Here is a 19,875-nt window from a genome sequence, read left to right as displayed (position 1 = left end):
TATCTATATTCTGCTGTATTCTCTGACAGTCCCCTTCAGTATCTGCTACTCCACCAATCTTAGTGTCGTCTGCAAACTTGCTAATCAGACCACCTATACTTTCCTCCAAATCATTTATGTATATCACAAACAACAGTGGTCCCAGCACGGATCCCTGATAGGGTTTGATGGGGCAAATAGCCTTTTCTCAGACCATGCTTTCTTATGTTGCCAGTGTGTACTCAAGGTGTTTTAAATTGACTCCCAAATTATTATAAATTAGCATTGTATACTCTTATCAACCTTCAGATCCTTGATTCATTACAGTAGAGGCACATGGGTTTGAGTAGGAGAGCTATGCAAAATGGTCAGATCAACTTCAATGTTCTTTTCTCCAATGAAAGTGAGTTTAGTTTAGAGATACAGCACTGAAACAGGCCCTTCGGCCCACCGAGTCTGTGCCGACCATCAACCACCCATTTTATACTAATCCTACACTAATTCCACATTACTACCACATCCCCACCTGTCCCTATATTTCCCTACCACCTACCTATACTAGGGGCAATTTATAATGGCCAATTAACCTATCAACCAGCAAGTCTTTGGCATGTGGGAGGAAACAGGAGCACCCGGAGGAAACCCACACAGACACAGGGAGAACTTGCAAACTCCACACAGGCAGTACCCAGAATTGAACCCGGGTCGCTGGAGCTGTGAGGCTGCGGTGCTAACCACTGCGCCACTGTGCCGCCCACCAAGTTTAGCTTGGTGACTTGTCATAACTTAAAATGTGATGATTGTTTTGAACTATAATTTGCTAACCCTTTTTTAGTTCTTGTGATTTTTTGGGAGTGGGGGCAGGGATGGGGAGAGCAGGGAATTAAACCAGTACTGGTGGAGTCAGATGGCTTGTGGGAGATGGACAAATAGATGGAATCTAAATGTTGGAGGGAGCTGGATAACTTGATGGTCTTTTCCAATGTTTCTAGTTTGTAACTCCGGTTTGAATGAAGATACTCTTGAAACACATGTCCAATCATTTTAGTGCCAGTGTGATTATCTTTCATTATTTGTCTTTAAAATTCACTGCCAAATTTAAAAATATTTAATTCAGTCATATTTGGTCCTGTGATTTTGCAGCCTGCAGGGTGGTGTCACGGTTTTGTCAGAGAACAACAGTCAACGCCGAGAAGAAATACCTTGGAAACCACATTTGCTGGAAAGGCAAAACTGACAGCACAAAACGACCTGGAAAACCCATGGCTACCTTCTGTCCTTTCTACACGTCAGTTTGTCTGAATAGCAGCAGATACTTCTAGCATGTTTTATTATTTCATTTGACAGTGATCTCACCAACAGTCAACATTTGTAGCATGTGAACAGGACATCTGATGGGAAGAATGGTGGCTGGGACCCAAAGCAGACAATGCCAGCAGACATCCTCTCGTGCGCATATGCATGTACACATCCTGGGCTACACATTTTGGGCACATATCTACACATGCAAACATGTACATACATGCATACAACCTTTCTTCTCTTTTTCATATTAACATAGTTAATAATTGGGCTGACATGAAAGATTCTTCCATTTCTCACAAGGAAACCAATGCTCAAAATAATTCATCCTGCATTGTACCTCTTCCAGCCCGATCAATATTCACAATCACTCTAGCTAAGAAGCTATGTGCAGTGCCAAACATTGCTATAGATCTATAAATATTTACTCTGGTCACAATGTGCAGTAACACCTGTAAGGACACTCTTTTTGAATGCATTTACTTTTGAATGCATGGTTTAATGTTAGAATGCAAGGCTCTAAAATATTATGATTGGAAATTCAGTTTTACCACAAAATAGTTAAATGCCAGCTGATTGAATGCTATCATGGTAAAGAGATGAACATGTAACCGGTTTTGTAAAGACTTAATGCACAGTGGAAGTTTTTGTTTTAAAAAAGAAATCAATGAGAAATGTGATTGCTCTATTTTAATAGTCAGAATTTTTCATCCATTCAGCTGGAAAAGAACATACAGTCAGATTCAAAGTCGCTGTTACCGCACGCTCTGCCCAGGTAAATACATCTGGCTGGCAATTCTGCAGGGTTCTTCCAATCTTCAGCCAAAGTTAAAGCAGGAAATTGGAGAACCCATATGGAAGTTTTACCCTATCTTTTAAAAGCATCAAGTTCTCCTGCTATTTTATATTTTTTCATTAGATTTTTTTCACCTTCCATCTTTTTTAGGTTTCATTTGGATAAACAGTCTTTGCCAACATTGTCAGTTTGCAACTGCCTACTGCATGTTGCATAATTTTATCCTGAATGACTTGCCTTTTGACTTTCCCTTCCTTCCTGCAAGGAAGTGCCTAGCATCTGCTTGATTCCTTGTTATAGCAGTTGAACTTAGATGAGAATGAGGAATTTGTGACATGATTACAGTGAAATTAACAAAGATACCATTGAAAAAAGGAAATGCTTGTAACAGTATTCATTAGAACCTGTGAATGTCAACTGTGGCCAGTTTGATTTCAGCTCCTAGTTTTCTCAGTTGTAGCATCTTCGGAGATGTTAAATAGAGGATAGGAAGGGAGATATGATCAGTGAGCAGGAAATCCCAGATTGCACTTGTATGCCCCCTCAGTTTCAGAGCCACATTCATGGATGTTGGAAGCAGAATGCATGCCCATCCTCTTGACTGGGGAAGATGTGAAATATGGGGAGACCCAAAGAAGCGGAGAAAATACTTTGAAGCGAAGTCTCTTTGATGACGAATACAAATGTTATACAAAAGGCAAAATAATGTGGATGCTAAAAATTTGAAATATAAACATAAAATGCTGGAAATCCTCAGTGGGTTAATATTCCCAGCATGTTCTGTTTATATGAGAATGTTTCGCTGTTTTTAATTGTATTAAATATTCACTGTCCTCTGTGGACTCCAATACGTTTGATAAATTCCTGCACTCTTGAACAAACGAATCATTTATTACATATCTGAAATGACTATGATATTTGCATATTTATAGTTTTGTTGCTAATCCATTCTTCTCAGCTCTATTACTGGTACTGTACCACAATTATGAAATATCATTGTTACTCTTTTCTGTGAATTGTTACAGATCCCTGTGATTCAGGTCCATGTCATAATGGAGGAACCTGTGTTCCAGAGACTGTGGATGATTACAGCTGTTTGTGCCCCCTTGGTTACGGAGGGGACAAACATTGTAGTAAGTATATATTATAAGATCTTGAACCAAGAACTTGCACTTTATTTGCAATGATGTGCTTTTTCATTTCAAATGTAATAGCATTGTGAAATGAGGTAGCTGATAACACCAGAGAAGGGAAATATTTGAAAGGGGTCAAGAGACTATTGGCCATGCCTCAGGAGAGAAAAATGGATTGAGAAATATGGTGAGAGAACTGGTAGATGGATCTAATCTCAGAAATAATGACAACCATGTTTGGCCCTATTGTGATAGATGAAACACTCTATCCTACAGTATGACTTCAAATATTTGATCATTAGCTCCTGTGGGATTTTATGGAGGTAATAAATCTCAGGATTGCATTACCATCACTGAATTCCCCACTATCAACATCCTGGTGGTCACCATTGACCAGAAACTGAACTTCATCAGACACATAAATGCTGTGGCTACAATGCAGGTCAGAAGCTGGGAATTCTGTGGTGAGTAACTCACCCCTATGCCTGTCCACCATCTACAAGGCGCAAGTCAGGAGTGTGATGGAATACTCTCCACTTGTCTGGATGGGTGCAGCTCCATCAACACTCAAGAAGCTCAACACCATCCAGGACAAAACAGCCCGCTTGATCAGCGCCCCATCACCACCTTCAACATTCACTTCCTCCACAGTGCCAGTAGTGTGTATCATATGCAAGATACACTGCAGCAACTCACCAAGGCTCCTTCAACAGCACCTTACAAACCTGCGACCTTTACCACATAGAAGGACAAGGGCAGCAGATGCATGGGAACATCACCACCTGCAAGTTCCCCTCCAAGCCACACACCATCCTGACTTGGAAATATATCGCCGTTCCTTCACTGTCACTGGGTCATAATCCTGGAACTCCCTTCCTAACAGCACTGTTGGTGTACCTCCACCCCAAGGACTGCAGCGGTTCAAGAAGACAGCTCACCACCACCTTCTCAAGGGCAATTAAGGATGGGCAATAAATGCTGGCTTAGCCAGTGACACCCACATCCCCCAAATGAATAAAACAGATTGATTGTCTTGGCCTGCTAAGATGTTTGTGCCTTTCCTGGGGCCTCATCACAGCTCAAACTGGCTCTTGGCTAAGTTTTCACCCCATTTAAACTAAATTCTGCTAGAATGAACAAGCAAGTCTCTCAGACACCCCTCCCACATCTTGGGATCTCTAGCGATATTCCCAGGCTAACCCAGGAATTCCATCATTACGCCCCTATAAAGTCCAGCAGATCTCTGCTGAGGGATGACCTGCATGATGATGTGAGTCTAGTAAAGGCCACAAGACTGAATGAGAGGCAGGTAATCGATCCCAGAGGGTCAGTTATCTCCGCCAAAACGTATCCATTTTCTCTCTTAGCGGCACTAAATAAATTCTCTTCTGTGCTTCCCAGGACTCAGTTCTGCCATTAGAGTGGTATGACACATCTTTAGTTTTCCTGGTGGTTTCAAGGCAGATACTTCTGCAGTGCCCATAAGGGCATAGGTCGCCCATCCCCGGGTATTTAAATGACCCTGCCCCACTGATTTTGGACACCGTTCACAGCAATGGATAACAGTAAAATTTCAGACACTTATTTACTGGAGTCTGAAAAGGACACTTGGAATTCAGACATTTTGGGAAGAATTCTAACATTAACTGCCATGGGCAGGCAGGTTCGGGTGTGGACTAGGCAGAATTAAAGCCCCTGAAAAGTGGCCTCAGCTCAGAAACCTGAAATGATCCTGACAACTTTCAGGTTTAACATGGACACATTTGGAGTTGAGCAGGAAATTCTCATGGAGCTGTTGAGTAAGTAATTTTAATATTTAAATAGGCAATTAGCTATGAATTTAACCAAACATTCTGGCTTTAACAGCCAGTGCATGGGTTTTCCGAACTGTGTGGAACTCACCAGAGTCATAAGATGAGAACACAGCAGAGAGCCGTTATTCAATGAAACTGATAAGCTTGAAACCCTTCAAACAGTGAAACTGCATAGCTGCTGGGCTGCCTATGTGAAAGGCTTGCACTCACAACAGTTTTTCTGAGAGACAGATTTCACTGTTTCACAGGTGATTTCCAACTTTCTGGAAGCCATTGCACTTGCATTGGACTTCACTCATCTCGATCTGTACTTCCCTACTGTCAACCATTCACTGCAGAATGGGAACAGCTTATGCAGCTCTCCCTTGTATCTCTGATGAGGGACGAGAGGAGCAACAGCAGCAGGAGCACCAGCTGCCTTCTCCTCAGCAACATGCTGCTCCACAGGACAGAGGGGATGGACACACAGATCCAGCTCCATGGAGGCAATGCACCCCAGCCCAGGGTCTACAGGCAAAGAATCAGCTCTCTCGACATGTATGCGCAACAATTCTGCATGAAGCTCAGGCTTCAACAGCAGGTTGTTACTAATATGTACAACCTCTTGGAGCAAGACCTCCTTCCCAGTGGACCAAATGGGCAGATGTTGCCAATGACCGTCGTGGTGGCTATTGTTGGAGGGCGACCCCAGGTTCTCCGCCTCTCCCTGAAGTTGTGTGCTCTCTTATCCTGCAAGGAGAGAAAACAGAGAGTTATAAGTATGAGAAATGGATTGCATGGAGAGGAGGGAATGACACCACTTGTGGAGGGTGACTGTGAAATGGCAATACGATGATTGTGAGTGTTGGCTGTTCATATGGGGATATGAGGAGGTACCTGGAGAGAAAGGAATGAGTGGAGCTCTAAGGCGTGTTGGTCTGAATAATGCTGTGCAAGAAAATGCTGGGAAAGTCAGAGTGTGGGCGTTGGCGTCTGAAAGTGGGATGCAACCCACCTTTCCGGTTCTCCTGAGGCCTTCTCGCCCTCCTCCTGAAGTCCCCAGCATCACAGATGCCAGTCTTCAGCCAACTCGATTCACTCCACATGATATCAGGAAAGGACTGAAGGCACTGGATACTGCAAAGGCTATGGGCCCTAACAATATTCCAGCGATAATACTGAAGTCCTGTGCTCCAGAACTAGGCGCGCCCCTCACCAAGCTGTTCCAGTAAAGCTAAAACACTGGCATCTGTCTGACAATGTGGAAAATTGCCCAGGTATGTCCTGTACACAAAAAGCAGGACAAATACAACCTGGCCAATTACCACCCCATCAGTTTACTCTCAATCATCAGTAAAGTGATGGAAGATGTCACTGACAGTGCGATCAAGTGGCACTTGCTTAGCAATAATCTGCTTAGTGATGCTCAGTTTGGGTTCGCCAGGGCCACTCAGCTCCTGGCTTCATTACAGTCTTGGTTCAAACATGGACAAAAGGGCTGAACTCAAGAGGTGAGGTGAGAGTGACTGCCCTTGACATCAAGGCAGCATTTGACCGAGTATGGCATCAAGGAGCCCGAGCAAAACTGGAGTCAATGGGAATCGGGGCGGGGGGGGTGGGTGGGTGGAACTCCCCGCTGGTTCGAGTCATACCTAGTGCAAGGGAAGATGGTTGTTGTTGTTGGAGATCTGTCATCTGAGCTCCAGGACATCACTGCAGGAGTTCCTCAGGGTAGTGTCCTAGGACAAACCATCTTCAGCTGCTTCATCCATGACCTTCCTTCTATCATAAGGTCAGAAGTGGGGATGTTCGCTGATGAGTGCACAATGTTCAGCACAATTCGCGACTCCTCAGATACTGAAGCAGTCCATGTTTGAAATGCAGCAAGACCTGGATAACATCCGGGCTTGTGCTGATAAGTGGCAAGTATCATTTGCACCACACTAGTGCCAGGCATTGAATCTAACCATCCCCTCGTGACATGCAATGGCATTACGATCGTTGAATCCTCCCCACTTTCAACATCCTGGGGGTTACCATTGACCAAAACCTGAACTGGATTAGCCAAATAAATACCATGGTTGCAAGAGCAGGTCAGAGGCTCGGAATCCTGCGGCGAGTAACTCACCTCCTGATTCCCAAAGCCTGTCCACCATCTACAAGGCACAAGTCAGGAGTGTGATGGAATACTCTCCACTTGCCTGGATGTGTGCAGCTCCAACAACACTCAAGAAGCTCGACACTATCCAGTACAAAGCAGCCCACTTGGTTCACCCTATCTACCACCTTAAACACTCCCTCCACCACCGACCCACAGTGGCAGCAGTGTGTACCAAATACAAGATGCAATGCAGCAACGCACCAAGGCTCCTTAGACAGCACCTTCCAAACGCGCGACCTCTGCCACCTAGAACGACAAGGGTAGCAAATGCATGGGAACACCATCACCAGCAAGTGCCCCTCCAAGCCATACACCATCCTGACTTGGAACAATATCGCCGTTCCTTCACTGTCGCTAAGGTCAAAATCCTAGAACTCCCTTTCTAACAGCACTGCGGCTGCACCTACACCACAAGGACTGCAGTGGTTAAAGAAGGCAGCTCACCACCACCTTTTCAAGGGCAATTAGGGATGGGAAATAAATGCTTTCCCAGCCAGCGATGCCCACATCCCATGAATAAATAAAAAAGTTGTATTTTGTAATAAATCTGATTTGTACTTTATCCTGAACAATATACTCTGAGACTATGTGATGTTTTTACTGTCTATCAAAGTGATTGGTCGTATATGGTGGGACTCCTATAGGACTTCTTTTGTATAATCTAGTGTATAAAATGGTATAAAGTTATATTATTAATCCTGAAACATGCGAATGCCAATCACCACATGGCAAGTTGTAAGTTTTGACTCATTGGAAAGGCTGGTTTGCCTATGAAAACTGCAAATGACCCTCACCGAAAGAAAGACAGTTTGAAGAGGGCCCAAATTATAACAATCAGTAAAAGCTGATTGAGGCCAATTATTTACTCTTACTTGGGTTTTTCTCAATTCAGTTAGTCTGATTGGACTCTCTGTAGGTCTCCTGTTCACTGCAAGTATCATAGTAGGGATTAGTAGTCGGCTCAGGAGTACTGTGAACAATTCTGGTCCCGATATTGCACAGGATCTGATTCTGGACAAAGTATAAAAGAGCAGGTCAACTGATCCCAGGGATCAGGTATCTGAGCTATGAGGAGAAAGATAGAACTTGCATTTCTAAAGCACCTTTCACATTCCTGAGATGTGAGGACAGAGTAAGGAGGCTGTGAATATTTAGACTGGAGAAATTAAGGCTCAAGGGAAATCTTATAGAATTTTCTTAGAGCAGCACAGTGGCGCAGTGGTTAGCACCGCAGTCTCACAGCTCCAGTGACCCGGGTTCAATTCTGGGTACTGCCTGTGTGGAGTTTGCAAGTTCTCCCTGTGTCTGCGTGGGTTTCCTCCGGGTGCTCCGGTTTCCTCCCACATGCCAAAGACTTGCAGGTTGATAGGTTAATTGGCCATTATAAATTGCCCCTAGTATAGGTAGGTGGTAGGGAAATATAGGGACAGGTGGGGATGTGGTAGGAATATGGAATTAGTGTAGGTTTAGTATAAATGGATGGTTGATGGTCGGCACAGACTCGGTGGGCCGAAGGGCCTGTTTCAGTGCTGTATGTCTAAAAAAAATAAAAACTAAATAAAGGATAACCTGGACCCTATTAAAATACAATCACAATTTCTGTAATGGGGTAAAGATTACAGCTGAAAAAGAGGGAAGGTACGTGATAATTTTAGGTCTACTTACCTCAGGCGTGAGGAGTCAGCATGTGGAGTAAACTGTCTGTGGAGACAGTGTTGAAAGTTCAAGAGAGTATTTCTGGTGACATAAGTCACTCAGAGGCTGAATATGTTTTCCTTTAAACATTGACACCAGCTAAATGGTTTATTCTGCTCCTGTGAACTCCTGTATTCTGAGAGTAGCTCCACTTTACAGTCATTTGGGCTGTTCCACCTCCATTGAGATCCACCTAAGCAAATAGTTTGGTAGTAGAATAGCACTGTATTAGCTGCAGTATAAAAGGAGTAGTTTACACATACCACAGAAACTAATGATGTGCATTTGAAACCACATGTGTTGGTGTCCGACTCAGCCATCCATATATTCAGCATGTATGCAGTTAGGCGAAATAGGCCCCACACATCAGGCACTCTTATTTGCTCTAAAAATTGAAATCCTACTATGCATGTGCAAAGTACACATATCTAAACACACTGCTCAGTGTTTCAAAGGTAACAGGAACATCACTATCTGTGAGTGTGAGTAAGGGGGCCCCTAAGGTATGACAACAGCATCAGTTGGTCAAGTGATCTGATATAAACTCTTAATTATTGAAGGAGTTATCAGTAGTGGTTCTTTGACAACATCTCTGGACGTAAGAAATGCTTTTATAGATTAGATTTCACAAAAGGACTGAGAGTGCTGGAAATCTATACAAATAGCAATTGTATCAATCTTAATAAACACTTTCCTTTACTAATTAGCTTTTATTGTTTTGTTATACAGCTGGAAACAGATACCTGAGTAAGTACCTGACTAAGACAATTCACTCAGTGGAGTGTGCCATTTCAAAGCCTTGTCCTCATGAACCAATGTATTTACATTCCCTATTCAGTCCCTGCTGGAATTATGGACTGTTCTGTTGACCTGCTCTTTTTGGTGGACGGATCATGGAACATGGGCCTCGAGGGATTCCTTCAAGCTAAAGCTTTTACTCAAAGACTTCTTCGATCCATCATGACCTCTTCATCGAGAGTCCTAGTGGGGTTTGCTCAGTATAGTGACAGAGTTTATATCGAGATCGGAATGGGACAGTATAGTGGCTTCAACGACTTGCTGAAAGCAATAGATGACATACACTTTACCGGAGGTAACACTTTTACAGGAAAGGCCCTGCATTATGTAGCTGAAAATGGTTTCAGTGAAGGCTCCAGAATGGGTGTTCCTCATGTTCTTGTGGTGCTGTCCAATTCGAAATCTCATGATTCAGTGATGCTCCCTGCACAGCACACTAAAGAGAAGGAAATATTTATTCTGTCTGTTGGAGCAAACCATATAATAAATCAACTAAACCAAATAGCTGGAGATGTTCAGCTGGCATTTACATATAATGAGCCCCAGGAACTCGACAGTAAGGTTTTGGAGCTTAGGATGAAAATATGTGGCGTTAACACACCTGGTAAGTTGTTTTATTGTTTTGGTTAGTTGCTGTAGTCTAATAATGAGCACTTAAGCACCGGTTTTAACTCCAGGCAAGATGTGGATGGTGAGGTGACTCACTGCAGAAGAAATGAGGCTTGGACTGTTTTAATTAGGGGCAATTGCAAATGATGCACCTAGTTTGGGGCAGTAGTCAGACAACATAAGATAATCTCGCCAAGCTCTGCTCCTGTTGTGTAAAGTAGCTCATACCCAAATCTAATGCTATATCTGGAGATCCAATGGGTATGAGTGTGCAGATATAGTCCCTTAATATCTTAAATTGGAAGTAAAGTCTAGAGGCATCACCTTTTGTTCAGGGAGAAAAATAAATAAGGGAAATTTTCTGATATCCAGCGGCTGTCAGCAAAACCCAGCTGGCAATGTGGGGTCATGCAAAATTTAACCCCAAGCCTAAAATGTTTGCTTTGAACTTAAAAAAAAAAATTTAAGGTCCTGGAAATCTACAGACTGCAAGCCCTGCAATTACGCTGGATCGTGGCCACTGGTGATCTCTGGCAATAACCCTACAGAGTATTTTGGGATCAATGAGAGACTACCTAATTTGAGTGCCTACGACAGACACCTGTGCCACTGGAGACACATCTGGGTTAGTTAAATACCACTTACTTGTCTTTGGCAGTCCAAGCTGCAACACATACTTGAACCCCAAAATGGAGGGGGGTTCCATGTTTGCGAGGGTGGTGATCAGTATGCTTCAACTCACTGGGTTCCGGCAAGCTCCCGAGAGATCAAGCCTGCAGAAATGTACTGCAATAGGTTGTAGAATGCAAGTAGTGGACTCCTGTCACTTACTTATCATCTCAACCGTATGTGAGGAAACTCTCTCCCACTGCCTGCATCCGAGTTTGATTCTCCTGAAACATTGTCCTTTTGAGGATTGGGCCTCTGAGATCTGGGTCCCTGTGCTCCTCAGGTGAGGGTGGCCATTTCTTCCTTTTCCATGGAGGAATGGCACTTAACCCTCTTTGTGCTTTGTGTTTTTGGTGTCAGTGAAAGCTCATCTGAGATGAAGTCTGAGTAGTATTTCAGGTGAGCTGTCTGATACTGTACGGCCAGAAACCAAGAAATCCAATGTGTAATTACCGGCTCTGGAGGAAGGGCGATATTTTGTTCCCCCAATTTCAGCTGAATTTGCAATGTGTTAGCTTGTGGCTAGGACATTGTTTGAAGATCTTTTTAATGTAGCTGACCAGTTTATCGAATTTACCAAACTCGCTTTTCCACAGCTCGCTGACTAGAGAAATTATGGGCTGAATTTAATGAGCCCGCCGCCGCCTGATAGTTGGCATCATTCCCGTCTGTCACGTGGGCGCCTCCCCAATCATAATTACGTGCCGGGTGCCCATTTTGCATAGGGGAGGCATGGGTCCCCCCAGTCACATGGCAGGGCCAGGAGGTGATTTGTTGATTACAGCCTCAGATGACACTGGAGCAGATGCTGGCATTATATTTAAGTCCTGTCCTGCATACATTGTCAGCTTTGTGCAGCCTACAACTTTGTCTGACTGATTCCTGTACCCCCTCACTCCCCGAGGAGGGAAGATGATGATGGCTGAGGCAAGACCTAAGGTGGGCCCACAGTTCAGTGATGAATCCCTGCAGATTCTCCTCCAGGCTGCAAGGGAAAGATGGGAGGTTCTCTTCCCTCACAATGGCAAGAAGAGGTCCTTCCGCCTGACCAAGCAAGACTGGATGGAGATCGCAGTGGAGGTCACAGCTATGGGGTCACCCAACACAACTGGGTCCAGTGCAGAAAGAGGGTCAATGACCTCTTGCATTCTGCCAAGGTGAGAGCTCCATACCAGTCACCTTCTACAGGATTGCATGTGAATATGTGGAAGGTTGCATGACTTGGGGAGGGTGGCAGCGCTGTGACATAGGCTGTGTGGCTAGGGTTCTGTCTCTTCCTGACAGATCCATGGCTGTCTCTCAGCCAGAGGCCACTTTCCTTCATAGCTCATCCCCCTTAACTCCTGTGGCAGCGAGCATCAGTATGAGAGACATCAGATTCCCCAGTAAGGAATGACAGACTGAAAAGAGCTGAACTGTCATGTTGATCTGTGTGCCATTCTCTACCGTCTCCATCCTTCCTCTTACAGGACAAGAGGGCACATGAGAGGAGGGAGATCCCACACAGGTGGAGGAATCCAAGATGCACATTCACTTACCTCTGCCGAGGAACAGGCCTTGGAGCTGGCGGGCACACAGGGCAGCCGCGTAATATTGGAGTCCCTGCACAAGGGAGTGAGGATTGCATCCCGTCGGCATGCGCATCAATGCTGGAGACAACGCCTGGTAGGCATCAGGAGATCTGCACATCCTAACCCACACATGTTTGTGTTCTCTAATGCAGGGTAGCCATTTGCAGGGGCCCACAACCACTGGCAGACAACCATCTACCTCTGAGGAGGAGGACAACTCAGAGGATGCACTGTCCCATGATGCTATTGCACCCTCCATCAGCACAGATACCTTCACCTTGGTGGGTACCCGCTCAGCTTTAGAATCAGGGACACAAGCTGGTGAGAGAACCACACACCCAAACAGCTGGCAGAGGCTGAGACAGGCGAGGTCTCCGACAGTTGGAGGACTGTGGGTGGCCAGGCCCATGCTGTGCCCCAGGTCGACAGCACAAAGCATGCTGGAGTTGCAGAGAGGGATAGGCAAAATCTGGTGGAGATGCCAGAGGCCATGCACAGCCATTAGTGGACGATGGAGGAATCCATCCATGCCATGACAGCTGCCATGTCTCAGGCCTAAGAGCACATGGCTTCCTCCATTGAGAGGTTGGTAACCCTCAAGGAGAGCCAGATCCCAAAGATACGCACTGACCTGCACACAATTGTGTTGGCACGAGCTCAACGCAGCAGTGGCAAGGCGAGAGAAGGAACAGGAGCCCAGATGATTCTGCAGCTCCTGGTCCTTCTCTGGTGAGCATGGAGGCGCAAGAGAACCTTCAAAGGGAGGAGGAGAGGCTCCGCTCAGGGTGTTCCGAGTGTGGCACCCTGCTCCTCAGCCCTTCTGCCATGAGCCCATCTCCAGCCACCGCGATGCCTGAGGACAGTCCTGCACCAGTCCAGGACACCCCCAGGCAGCTGGGGCCTTCCAGGCCTCAGGCAGTCAGAGGATGGCTGCCAAAGTCTTCACAGGCCAAGGGGAAGCCTGATCAGCAGCCTGCCTTCAGCACAGCGGCTGTCGCGGGGATCACACCGTGTAGGAGCACCCACAAATGGATTAAAAAGAGCATAGAGCCACACTTTGGGTTTCACGAGTGTAGAACATAAGTTTTGTGTTAAATAAAGATCCTTTGTTCAAATCTTTAGGCTTCACTATCTGAAAAGGATGTGCCATTGTGCCTTAATTATGAGATGTAGACCTCACCCTTTCCTCTTAGTGCAATGCCAATGTGACCACAGACTCACTAACATGTCAATGTGATGACAGCCCTCATTAACATATGCTTTCCCATGGGCACCAGCACACATTGCATTGGCTCGGAACACAAGGACCACAAATGGAAAGGAGGCGACAGAGCTCAGGCATTAAGATGAGCCTTTATTTTACTCTTTGTGAATGGACACCAGGATGGCTGCGCAAACAAGTCATTGTGAGGTTGTCTTTTGCCTCCTTCACGCATCATTGTTCCCATTTGGCCTGCTTCCTTGGTACCTGAGGATGTGCCAATTCTGTCGGTGTAGTCTCTCATGGACCTCAGATCCCAACCTTGATGGCCCACCCTCTGCTGCAGCAGTTTGCCTACCCGATACTGACACCCCCACCCCCAGCCCCCCAAATATATATTTCACATCCTTGCAAAGCCCTTCCTACCCCAGCCTCTTCTGCAGACCCGGCAGCAATGGACTCCCACAATGACCTCCATACCCCACTCTTCCTCAATGAAGCAATGCTCCAAGCTGCCTACCTATCACATCAATGTGCCCTCTCGCCTTTGTGCTGTCAGGTTTTACTGGTTGTGAAGCCGGAGACACATCAGTGCTTCCCCGCCATTCACAGAATCAGTCATTGATCATTAAGTCGCTTATAATAACATTTTAATCACATCCCTGCAATTTAAAATTGATTCCTGTCACGTTGCGGTGAGAGTGCCGCCATTGTGCTTTCCCGCCACTGACAAAATCCAGAACTGATGCCGGATTTCCAGGCAGACGGCTGCGTTGCGATTCTCCGGCCCCTCCGGCACCTTTCCCATCCTCGATGGCTGCACAAAATCCAGCCCTAAATGTGCCTTACATGTAATATGGACAGCATTAGGCATTACACCTTGGATCACAGATTTGAAAGACATTGACCAGAATTTTTCATTGGGCGAGAGGCCCCGTCCACCGGCCGAGAAGTCGGTGGCGAGCCTGTCTCCACCCGGATCGCATTTTTCACTTCCCAGGCCTTTAATTGGTCTTGTGCGGGACTTCCACCTCCTTGAGGCAAGAAGTCCCGCCTAATGGAGCTGCCAGCCAATCAGTGGGCCGGCAACTGTTAGTCCCAGCAGCACCACCGGGAGTGGTGGCCACTGATGGGACTACACATAGCCAGCGCAAGCAAGGTGAAGGACGGCCCTGGAACTAAGGGCGGCACAGTGGCGCAGTGGTTAGCACCGCAGCCTCACAGCTCCAGGGACCCGGGTTCGATTCCAGGTACTGCCTGTGTGGAGTTTGCAAGTTCTCCCTGTGTTTGCGTGGGTTTTCTCCGGGTGCTCCGGTTTCCTCCCACAAGCCAAAAGACTTGCAGGTTGATAGGTAAATTGGCCATTATAAATTGTCACTAGTGTAGGTAGGTGGTAGGGAAATATAGGGACAGGTGGGGATGTTTGGTAGGAATATGGGATTAGTGTAGGATTAGTATAAATGGGTGGTTGATGTTCGGCACAGACTCGGTGGGCCGAAGGGCCTGTTTCAGTGCTGTATCTCTAATCTAATCTAAGGTAAGTTTTTAAGGCCTCGACGGGGACAATCGGTCGGGGTCCAGTGAGGCAAAGGGGGGATGTCGCTTAGGAGGGTGGGGAGGGACTGTTGTGTGTTGGAAGCGGTTGGGGCTTCAGGGCGGCCCTCTGAAGGGCATAGGGTGCCCAATCAGGAGGGCCCCTCACCAGCCTGCAAGAAGACCACCTGCTTTTACCAAGTGGGCTTTTTGACGCTTTTGCCGTCCAGCTGCCAAGGGTAAAATACCCGCAGCAGCAGGTGCCAGTTAATTGGCCATTTAAGGGCCTTGATTGGCCTGGGGTGGGCGGGCCGTTTTGCGCTGCCGCTGCCCCTCGTAAAATTACAGCGGGGGCGGGAGGGTGTCGGGAAGGGCTTCCCCCGCCTCCCACTTAATTTACGCCACCCCTGCCACCAGCCGGCTCATTTGGGGGGCGTAAAATTCCGTCCTTTGTCATGTAAGTTGCATTGTCACTAACGAAAGCAGACACTGTTGAAAACCGTGCCATATTTCAAAACAATTTTGATCATTGCTTGAGAAACTGTGTTGTACTTAACAGCTTCTCAGTGGGCGCAGTCTGTGAGCACAGTTGTTACATTGTACATCCTGATTGTACATCTTCAGCCTTACCAGACATAAAGTCAAAGAAAACACGCAGAACATAGTTGTCTTGCTCATCAGTGGAATCATCACAAATAATTGCAGAAGACTCACATACGTTAATCTGAGATTTCATCACCTCACAGTGTGTAGCAAAAACCTTCGGTGGGTAGCCCTGTCATCGTTTATTTGCAATTAGCAAGCAACCACCATTTTACACATTACGTTGAATGAAGATGAGCAGCTTTGGCTGATCACGTTTTTGCAATGGTATGTTGGCGCTTGCAAAACCATCTACAAACTCCATTGTAACCAACTGGCGATTTTCTGAGCTCTCTGTTGACATCTTAAAAAGAGATGAAATCATTGCTTGTTTTTTTTGCATGTTCATTTCCCAGCAGTGTGGTGTCGGATGTTCTCTTTCTGCTGTGTTGGCTTTTAGACTGTAAGTGGCGCTGAACTGTTGCCCGCTGAGTATGATCCAACATAACATTGCAGCTTGTACAAAACAGTATTCCACCATCGGCATGCCCAATTTGGCTTCCAAATTCTTTCACTGCTGCAGTAATGGTTGTGGCCATTTTTGACTTGCTCATTCTGGCATTCTCACTTGTCTGCTAATACTTCTCTCAAAACTGCACCGCAAGTCCTCCCTCATCTACCAATCAGCGAGTCGAGCCTTGTGTCAATCACAAACGCACAATGTTCACAACATGCCCAGCAATCAGCGAGGTGAATCTTGTGTCAATGAATAAAATGCTCAAAGTTTGCAAAATGGCCAATTTCACAGAGGACCCAAGATTTCACAGTCCATGATGCATTTTTCATGGCTATGAATTTGGTAAGGCCCTAGCTATAAGCACTATCGGGTCCTGCGCTCATCTGTGAAAGCTGCTCACTATTCCAGGGTCATTCTGGAATGCAAAGGTAACCTCAGGCTTCTTTCTTGACTGCAAACTGTATTCTTTTTTCCCCTGTTTCCTCCACTCTCACCTCCAAAAAGGAGTGCGAGTGTTCATGAACTTCTTTGTCACCAAGATTGAGACCATTTGATCAGCTGCATCTGCCACTTCCCTCCCTTCCTCTAGCCCACGGGGCCAAACTTCCTCTAAGGTTTTCCCTTGCCCTAGCCCTGACCTTGTACCTTTCTCTAGCTTCTCTCCTATCTCATGCCCGCTCTGAGCTCATCTTATCAATGAGATCTGTCTCCTTCTCTCTCAACCCTATTCCCACTAAACTACAGACGACCCAACTTCTTTTCCTGGTCCGCTTGTTGGCCGATATTGTTAGTGCTTCTCTCTCTTCAAGCACTGTCCCCCTCTCCTTCAAATCTGCTATCATCACCCCCTCCTCAAAAATACCCTTGACCCCACCATGCTTACAAACTACATACCACCTCTAACCTCCCTTTCCTCTCTAAAGTCCTTGAACCTGTTTTGCCTCCCAAATCCATGTCCACATTTCCTAGAACTCCATGTTTGAATCTCATTCAATCAGGTTTCTGCTCCAGCCACAGTACTGAAATGACATCCTAAGTGACTGTGATGAAAGTAAACTTTCTCTCCTCATCCTTCTCAATCTGTCTGCAGCCTTTGACCTGTTTGATCACATCATCCTCCTCCAATGCCTCTCCACTGTCCTCCAGCTGGGTGGGATTGCACTCATCTGGTTCCATTCTTACCTACTTAATTGTATCCAGAGAATGGGCGGCACAGTGGCGCAGTGGTTAGCACCGCAGCCTCACAGCTCCAGGGACCCGGGTTCGATTCCAGGTACTGCCTGTGTGGAGTTTGCAAGTTCTCCCTGTGTCTGCGTGGGTTTTCTCCGGGTGCTCCGGTTTCCTCCCACAAGCCAAAAGACTTGCAGGTTGATAGGTAAATTGGCCATTATAAATTGTCACTAGTGTAGGTAGGTGGTAGGGAAATATAGGGACAGGTGGGGATGTTTGGTAGGAATATGGGATTAGTGTAGGATTAGTATAAATGGGTGGTTGATGTTCGGCACAGACTCGGTGGGCCGAAGGGCCTGTTTCAGTGCTGTATCTCTAATCTAATCTAATCACCAGCTTCTCTTCCTGCTCCTGCATCATTACCTCTGGTATCCCTGAAGGATCTATAGGATGTACAATACTGACTGAATTAACACTTCCAAATTTGCTTCCAGAAAATGTCTGAAAGTGAGAGTGGGGCAAGAATTTATGCAGTCAAAATATGAAGAATCCAACTATATCCTTTTTGTTTGAAATTTGTGTCACTGTCGGGCTTATAACTGAGTTGGAAAGTAAAGGATCGTGCACAAGGTGTTCCCAATGGTATTAATGTAAATTTAATTGATTTTACAGATTCAGAGACCAATCAAAATGTGACACTTTCTGATATGATGGGATATAAATTAGAATATGTTGGTGCTGTGTAACTCTGTTGTTTTACAGGTTGCTTTTCCAAGTCTTTAGATCTAGTATTTGCTGTGGATGCTTCTGGTAATGTTGGAAGACAGAATTTTCGTCAAATAAAAGGGTTTGTGAGGAACGTGATTTCACAGTTTGATATCGACAAAGAACTTACACAGGTTGCTATGGTGATCTACAGCAACAAACCCCGAACTCTCTTTAACTTGGATTCCTTTGACAGTGAAGGCAAAATTAAAAGGGCAATCAGCTCAGGCCCATTTCTGGATGGAAGTGCTCACACTGGGAAAGCACTTAAATACATACTGGAGGATACCCTAAGTATCCAGAAGGGAGCTAGGCCAGGAATCCACAAGTTTGTTGTGATGATTACTGATGGTAAGAGTTCAGATGATGTTGTTGCTGATGCTGAACAGCTGAGACATAATGGGATTACCATAATAGTACTGGGAGAGACGGATTCTCAGGCAACATCACTTCTGAGAATTGCAGGAAGCCGCAAGTTCATGATTCCTATTCGTTCTTATGAAGATTTTAAACATTATGAAATCAACTTGGTACGAAAGATATGTGAAGGTAAGCTGCACATATAACAGCACTTTACAAGTTTAAAAACAGTGTATGACGTTCTGTTTTAACAAGGTGGAGGGGAAGATGGGCTGACGTAAAGGTTAGCTAAATATGAGAAGGCTGAGCCATCAACAGGGTCTATGGAGTACATACGAATTAGGAGCAGGAGTAGGCCACTCGGCCCCTCAAGCCTGCTCTGCCATTCAACGAGATTGTGGCTGATTTGATTGTAACCTCAACTCCACATTCCCACCTACCGCCGATAACCTTTCATCCCCTTGCTTATCAAGAATCTGTACCACTGCCTTAAAATTATTCAAAGACTTTGCTTCCACTGCCTTTTAAGGAAGAGAGTTCCAAAGACTCATGACCCTCAGAGAAAATAGTTCTCATCTCTGTCTTATAAACAGTGATCCCTAGTTCTCGATTCTCCCACAAGGGGAAACATCCTTTCCACGTCCACCCAATCAAGACCCCTCAGGATCTTGTATGTTTCAATCAAGTTGCCTCCTACTCTTCTAAACTCCAGCGGATACGAGCGTAATCTGTCCAACCTTTCCTCATACGACAAGCCACCCAGTCCAGGTATTAGTCTAGTAAACCTTCTCCGAACTGCTTCCGATGCATTTACATCCTTTCTTAAATAAGGAGACCAGTACTGTACACAGTACTCCAGATGTGGTCTTAGCAATGCCCTTTACAACTGATGCATAATCTCCCTACTTTTGTATTAAATTCCCCTCACAATAAACAATAACATTCTATTAGCTTTCCTAAATATGTGCTGTACCTGCATACTAAGCTTTTTTTGTGTTTCATGCAGTAGGACACCCAGATCCCTCTGCATCTCAGAGCTCTGCAATCTCTCACCATTTAGATAATATGCTTCTTTTTTATTCTTCCTGCCAAAATGGACAATTTCCCATTTTCTCATATTATACTCCATTTGCCAGATCTTTGCCCACTCACTTAACATATCTATATCACTTTGTTGCCTCCTTATGTCCTCTTCTCAACTTATTTTCCTACCTATCTTTGTGTCATCAGGAAATTTAGCA

The 19,875-nt window shown here is 45.5% G+C and overlaps 1 protein-coding gene across 1 annotated transcript in view; it reads left to right on the top strand.

The window, feature by feature from the left end:
• Positions 1-19,875, top strand: part of LOC137353535 (von Willebrand factor A domain-containing protein 2-like) — a 60,226-nt gene that overhangs the window by 32,041 nt on the left and 8,310 nt on the right. The window contains exons 9-14 of the mRNA XM_068019936.1: positions 1,123-1,267; positions 2,001-2,056; positions 3,103-3,210; positions 9,589-9,606; positions 9,698-10,261; positions 18,272-18,823. Of these exons, the coding sequence (XP_067876037.1) occupies positions 1,123-1,267; positions 2,001-2,056; positions 3,103-3,210; positions 9,589-9,606; positions 9,698-10,261; positions 18,272-18,823 (1,443 nt within the window). The remainder of the gene's footprint in view (positions 1-1,122; positions 1,268-2,000; positions 2,057-3,102; positions 3,211-9,588; positions 9,607-9,697; positions 10,262-18,271; positions 18,824-19,875) is intronic.

The sequence above is a fragment of the Heterodontus francisci genome, chromosome 1 (genome assembly GCF_036365525.1).
Source record: "Heterodontus francisci isolate sHetFra1 chromosome 1, sHetFra1.hap1, whole genome shotgun sequence".
NCBI lineage: Eukaryota > Metazoa > Chordata > Chondrichthyes > Heterodontiformes > Heterodontidae > Heterodontus > Heterodontus francisci.
This window is presented reverse-complemented; position numbering and strand designations above follow the sequence as displayed.